General features: G+C 39.0%; 1 protein-coding gene across 1 annotated transcript; it reads left to right on the forward strand.

Moving 5' to 3' along the window:
* Positions 1–1,411: 1,411 nt before the first annotated feature.
* LOC147401146 (zinc transporter-like protein) lies at positions 1,412–4,831 on the forward strand. Its single transcript, XM_086442313.1, has one exon. It carries the CDS (start codon positions 1,482–1,484, stop codon positions 4,278–4,280), a length of 2,799 nt encoding a protein of 932 aa, XP_086298439.1. The 5' UTR covers positions 1,412–1,481; the 3' UTR covers positions 4,281–4,831.
* The last annotated feature ends 2,749 nt before the right edge of the window (positions 4,832–7,580 follow it).

Here is a 7,580-nt window from a genome sequence, read left to right on the forward strand (position 1 = left end):
TATCTCGTGTCAGTCATGTCGAGGATTCAAAATCACGATTTGAGGATGGTAGAATCATCATTTTAAAAATCGGACTGAACCAATGGTACAATTGATTTTAATCAGAATTTGTCAAAAAATTGGATCAAACAGTGAACATATCTCAAGAATAATTTCCAACGGTTGGATTTTGTATTTACACTATCAAAATAGTTATTTGTTGAGTCAACCGGACCCAACCCATATTTAAATTTTCAAATAAATACAAATCCAATCAGATTGAATCAGCAATTTGACAAATTTTCTGTCAAATCATTAGTCAGATATTTAGACATTGGGTGGAACGATCCTTTTTCATCAACTGTTGGAGAACAAACATTCGATTAATTAAACACATCCCTCTAAGTTTTTATCAATATTTGAGATACACCCATGTTTAAAATCTCATGACATTCCCTTTGACCTTGGTTATTTATTTTTAGAATAATATAAAATGACGTGAAAAATCCATATTTTCCACTACTTCAAAATCCACGCTTGTTCTTGAGATTTAAAGGTTGAACGAGAATCCCGAGAGAGTGGCTCAATGGTAATTTTGGATCTAATAAGCAGTGAGAGTCCATAGGTTGTGAGTTCGATACCGAGCATGAGCAAGATTTTCTCAGGGGCCACCCGTGAGGGCACACCCGTGAGGGCACACCCTCACTTACCTGGTGTGTGTGTGTGTGTGTGAACATTGCATGAGCCTGGGAGAGGGATCCATATGCCTTGACGATCCCCATAGTGGAACCTAAGTTTGGACACCCTGTCATAAAATAATAATAATAATAATAATAAGGTTGACAGAGAAAAAAAAATCTTAAGATTGAAGACAACTTCATCCCAAAAACATGTCGTCTACAAGTTTTAGCAAATGTAGTAAATTGTTTTTAACTATTTTACATGTAATCAATGTCAAGTAGAAATCCTTGATTTTTCTATTAAAAAATTCATCCCTCAAATTCTCAAACAAAAAAATCTTGTTCTTAAGATGTATAAGTTGAAGAAAATATAATCATACGGTTGAAAACAAGGGTATAGGAGCAAGTTTCTCAGCCATATTTTGATGGGTTAAAAAAATACCAATTTATAGAACCCTTTTCTAGTTTTCTGGTCAATTACAATACATAGCCAGGATGAGATTTGATGGAAAATCAAGAGGTTTTATCCTAGAAGAGCATTTATGTCATTTATTAATTTCGAAGAAGAAGACTTAGGTCAAGGGGGCATATCATCATTTTGAAACACAGTGGGTCACTCTAATATTAACCCAAAAGAATTAGATGAAATCAACGGCTGTACTTGTCCGATCATTGGACGTCTCTTCCTTCATCAACCACGCTCTCCTTCTGGGTCCCACAATCTACTAGACCTATTAAACTTCCTAAACGACAAAGTCCATTCTCCTCCTCCAACCTCAAATTCTCTAAAACGAAAAAGGCCCCCAAAACCAGTCCTCCACCATGTCTGATCTCCATCACCACCACCACCACCACCAACATCGACCAAACCGTCTCTCAGTCCCTCCACGTGTCACTAACCCAACCTCCTCCACCACCACCGCAAGATCATACCCTCTCTATCCCTACTCTTCATCAACCCCAACACCAACTCCATCCAAAAACCGCCTCTCTTCGATCAACTATAAATCCAACAAAACCAACTCTCTCTCCTCTCTCTTCCTTCTCCTATTCTCTCTCCGCTCTCTTTATTCTGTCCACCCTTTTCTTAGCTCTTCTCCTTCTCTCTCTCTCTTCCCTTTCTCCTTCCTTGTCTCTCTCTTCTCCTTCCTTCTTACCTTCTCATTCTCTCTGTTCTCCTCCTCTTCTAAATACCCTTTTCAACAACAAAAACTTCCAAGCCAACCCATCTTCTCTCTTAGTCTAATTACCCACTCTCAGCATCGTCGTCTCGTCGCTAAATCGATCCTCCTCGCAATTGTATTTCTCCTCCGATTCCAAGCCCTTCGATGCTGTGGTACTGCCACAACTATTCTTGCCGAATTATGTGGAAATGCAGTGGCGAGGTTCGTGGCGGAGGGTAGGAATCGAAATGCTGGCTTTAGTGATCGAAATTATGCTTCTAAGGTTCGTGGGTTTTTCGCATTGTTTGTTGGGTTGTTTCTTTTATCGATTAGTTGGGATCGGATCGAATGCTTTCCTTTATCTTCCTTGAATACTGCTAGAGAGGGGTTTTCATGGTTTCCTGGTGGGAATTGTTTAAGGATTACCCCAATGTTGCTTCCTTTTCTTTCTGGGTTTTTAGGATCTTATGAGAGGGTGTCCATGAATTGGGTATCGATTAGACAATTGGGTCGGAAACAGGTTCGATTGATCTCACTGTTTTTCACAACTGTTGTGCTTTTCTTTCCAGCAGTTATTAGTTTTTTCTTGTTTGAAGGAGATGGGGATGACGTTTCTATGGGGAATATCGGTTGGCCATTAGTGAATACTGTTGTTTTCGGGGTGCTTTTGAGTGAGAATTATGGTGATGAGAAGTTAAAGAGTTCGAAAGATTTTCAGAGAGAATTTGTCTTAACTTTCATTTGTACTCTTGTTTTGGAGCTTTTCTATTTCCCTGAACTCTCACTGTCGGGGCTTTTATTCTGTGGCTTCTTGTTATGGATTTCGGTTAGGGAATTGGATCCTATTTCTTTGAACTATCCTGAACTGGGTTTCGATTCTTCTGAATCATTCTCGTCGATGATCATCAAACCCATTAGACACATTTTAAGTGAGAGGAAATCTCGTAAGATCGCACTTTTTCTTTTCATCAATACAGCTTATATGGTCGTGGAATTTGCTGTTGGGTTTATGAGCAATAGTCTTGGTTTGATATCGGATGCGTGTCACATGTTGTTTGATTGTGCTGCTCTCGCAATTGGACTTTATGCTTCTTACATCTCGCGATTGCCTGCCAACGGTCAGTTTAATTATGGGCGTGGGAGGTTTGAGGTTCTTTCAGGATATGTTAATGCTGTTTTTCTGGTTTTGGTTGGAGCGCTTATTGTGCTGGAGTCATTGGAGAGGATTCTCGATCCTCAAGAGGTTTCGACTAACAGTTTGTTAACGGTTTCAATTGGTGGGCTTGCCGTGAATGTGGTTGGATTGATTTTCTTTCATGAAGAACACCATCATGCCCATGGTGGAGCTGGATCATGTTCGCATTCACACTCACATTCAGATTCACATCCACACTCCCACCACGACCATCATCATTCCCATGATCATGATGTGCATAATCATAGATTCCAGGGTGAGCATCACGAGTGCGTCTCAACCACCCATGAAAAGTCATGCAGTAGTCATGACCACCATGATCATAATCATCACAAACATAGTGGTGACAGCAAAGGAGACCACAAAAGTGATGTGACTATCGGTCATCATGGTCACCAATGCCACAGTGATCACCATGACCATGGGCATGGACACAAACATGATCATCATGACCATGGGCACCAACATGACCACCATGACCATGGACACGGACACAAACATGATCACCATGATCATGAACACCAACATGATCACCATGACCATCATCATCATCATCATGCTGATCCGCATGCGCATCAGAGCCCTGTAACCGCTTCGAGTGGTTTGTTGAAGCACTCTCATGAAGTTCACTCACTTAGCGAGTCTCATGCCCACATAGACTGCTGTAGTCATACAGATCATTCAAGTTCTTCTCACGCCCATGCTCACAAATCAGATTTCCATGGTCATTCTTCACTGGTATACAGTGGTTCGCAGTCAAAGGAAGCAGCACAGGACATAGAATTACTGAAGGAACCACAAAAGCAGCACCACCACATTGACCACAACATGGAAGGCATCTTTTTACATGTTCTAGCGGACACATTGGGGAGTGTAGGGGTTGTAATCTCCACCATATTAATTAACTATAAGGGATGGCTCATATCCGACCCTATTTGCTCAATATTTATTTCAGTCTTGATCGTATCTTCAGTAATCCCATTACTGAAGAACTCTGCTGAAATTTTGCTTCAGAGAGTTCCTAGAGCTCATGAGAAGGATCTGAAAGTGGCTCTGGACAGTGTCATGAGGACAAAAGGGATTCAGAGTATTGAAAATGTGCATGTGTGGAGCTTCACAAACACAGATGTTGTGGGGACTCTCCATCTCCATACCTCCGCTGGTGCTGATAAAGATTCTACCAAGGCACACGTGTCCCACATATTACGTGATGCTGGGATCAAGGATTTGACCATCCAAATGGAATATGCGAGGGACATGTAGTGGAAGAACCATATCCTTAAAAAAAAAACAAAATAGTAGAAGATATATGCATCAAGTGCTCTGCCTACTAGAAGTTCAGACCACCTCCCCCACAAATTAGACTACATGGTTGAATTTGTAAAGCTAGAGTACAAAAGGAGACACAGTTAACATTAATGGGTAATCATCATTTGACGCTACCTCTGACTCCCAATAGAGATGCTGTGGAGGGCTTTATTGGTCACAGAAGCCAGGATTTTTCTTTGCTCTGTATTTCTTCATTTAGGACATGTTGCGAACTCAGAAAGATGGGAACTTGATGTGACAATGAGCATCAAATTGTATGAAGTGTAAGCCATCGCATGATGCCCATTTTTACTTGTACAATCAGCTCTTCACTCAATTAGGGTGGTGATTTTATCTATCATTTGATAAGAAGCGTGTAAAGGCACTGGATTACATCGGTATGAATTATGCTTGTACTTTTATTAGTCAAGAACTTATTTTGGATTCCAAGTTTTTATTTACTTATTTAATAGAGAAAGAAGTACATATACTTTGCTGCTGTTTCATGTGTTTGTAGCACGTCTCACATGTTTCTTTTGTCTAGTTTTGACTTTGCCATTTGGTTGGCATTCCATGCTATTGGTCTTGCTTTATCTTTTGGCAGGGGTGAACATACAGATTTTTGGTCTTGTTAACAATGGAATCCAAATGAAAAGTTATAGTCAATCCAGGATGAAATTCTGTAACTTTTTATTCTGACTAGAAACCCTTGGCCTCGGCATGAAAATGAAAATCAGTTCTTCAAGACTAAATTCTGTTAAGGCTCCACAAATAAAGAGACGAATACATACTACATAACCCATATGGTTCAGTTACTAATAGAACCATCTAATTAACTAATAAATCTATCACCACATAGACCAAACTGTGTGAATCAACTTGTTTAGCCTGCAGTCGTCACTTGTAAGCAATTTTGTTTTTTGATAAGTTCATCACTTGTAAGCAATGGAACATAGAACAAAAATATAGACAATGACAGGTTATGTATTCTTATGGCATTGGCTATTTAAATAACTGCTCCACTTGTAAAAAATGTTTCACACGTTATAATTACAGCCACGTCACAGATAATTGAGCAAAATGTGAAAGAAAGCATGGCTATTAGTTTCTTGAGATTCAGAAGTTAGTACTTACAGATTACTTGGCGGGCAATTTGTACTATTATTTACCAATTATGTCAGTGCTCAACATTTCACGGTGGTACTTAAGTTTGAACCAATTCTTATGCTTTCTTCCCTTATTATATAATAGGAAAAGCTAACAGAAAAACCGTTAACAATGATGGCCAAATAAGAAAGGATATAGGACCAATATAGTCTGAATGCGACATTCACACTTACATTGAAGTATCAGAACAGATTCCTGTCACCCAATTAGTAGTAGCCTAATAGCGTACGTAAGTTGAATCATTAATCCATTAAAGTATCACAATCGCTTACTACATTCAGAATCAGTTTGGGTTCAGTCTCCTTCACAATAGAACATACTGCTCATACACTATGGGCAATATCTATCCATTCTTTTTCTCTTAGTGATTTTGGGGGAAAGACATTTCTGAGGGTGTTGACAATGTAGAATCCAATGTCACGGACTTGGCTTCTTTATTTGAGGCGTGATGATGCTTGAGTAAATCTTCTCACAAGTGATTTAGAGAATACTTAATAACAATACTTATTGAAATAACGAAGGAGTACTTAATAATACTCTGTAAACTCAAGAGAACACTGAGAGAGTTGGAACAAAAGATGTATTGCACTCGATGTAGAAGATGCTTATAAATGAGGCAGGCTTCCCTTTCTATAGACTTGGAGAGGAGAAAAAAACAATAGGGAGCAAGTGTGTTTCTTGGGCGAATGAGTAACTTAGAGAGTTGAGGGAATTTGGGGAGACTGACTGGGATTATCACATGAGACTACACCAGTATAATTTTTAGTACTTATGCCCCCTCCCCCCCAAAAAATAATAATAATAATAATAATATTAATAAACAACCAAAAGGATCAACTTGCTTGGCTTTTGTAAGTAAGAATCTTCAGTTACAAAGTCCTTAGGCGATTGGCAAGCTCTCAGACATTTTCATTTTGAGTATAGCACAATAATCTTGGCCAAGGTTTCTTCAAAAGTCTCAGTTTGTGCGTGGCTAGCTTCCTTGGAGAGAGTAACAACAATGGATCAGTTAATTAAGAGAGGCTTTCAAACTCCGAATTGTTGCTTGATGTGTATGAGGAATGGGGAGACAGCTAATCACTTATCCCTTCATTACTCCACTGCCCAAGAAGTTTGGTCTCATTTCCTCGGTCTTTTTGGAGTAGCAGGATGCCTACCCTTTTCAATCAAAGGCTGTTTGAGTCCTGGAGCTCTGGGGATTATTGTTTCAAAGCCTCAAAGCGGATCCTTTAGAACCTTCTTCCATTTGCTATTTGTTGGGGCTTGTGGAAGGAAAGAAACAGGTGTACTTTTAAAGCAAAGGAGGTTGCGATTCAACATCTTCTAATGCCCGTCTTGGGGTTATTGTTCTTTTGGGGAAAAATGTATTAAGGAGTTCAAAGGGATTTTCTTTGAGGATTTTGTCGTTAAGTAGGAGTTAGTTTGTATTCTAGAGGCGGCCTAAAGGGCTTTCCTCATTTCTTTTTTGTTAAGTTTATTTTGGGGTCATCTCGTCCCCTTTGTTTTATATAAATAAAATTTAAACTTATCAAAAAAATATATATATCTAACACACTCAGAAAAAATTGTGTCAAAAGCTCTCAGCTTTGGTTAGCTCTCAAATGGACTCGGTCTGTCCTTTATGTTTGATTGTTTGTTCGGCTTCTGATCCAGTCCAAACCATGGAATTGGAATTTGTGAGGAATATTCCCATCTTCAATGGGGATTACATGGATAGGGCTTTTAGTGCTTCCCATGCTAGTTGGTGGCCTAGTCTTGCAGGACCCATGTTTGCTAGGCTTTAGCTTTGTTTCCAGATTCCATTGTTCTATATCCATCTCTAGCAACTACGACAATTATGAGCTTTCTTCAAGTAAAGAATTATCTTTCTTTCCAGCCAGGTTAAAATTTTATGTGCTATTCTGAAAATATGATTTAACCTGGTAGTTTGTATTGTGTGTTCTCTCAACAAATTTGATATTCCAGTTTTCTATATCCATCTCTAGCAACTATGACAATTACAAGCTTTCTTCAAGTAAAGAATTATCTTTCTTTCCAACAACCAGGTTGAAAATCTGCCTACTATTATGAAAATATGATTTAGACAGG

The sequence above is a fragment of the Akebia trifoliata genome, chromosome 5 (assembly GCF_017979445.1).
Source record: "Akebia trifoliata isolate Shusen 1 chromosome 5, ASM1797944v1, whole genome shotgun sequence".
Taxonomy (NCBI): Eukaryota; Viridiplantae; Streptophyta; class Magnoliopsida; order Ranunculales; family Lardizabalaceae; genus Akebia; species Akebia trifoliata.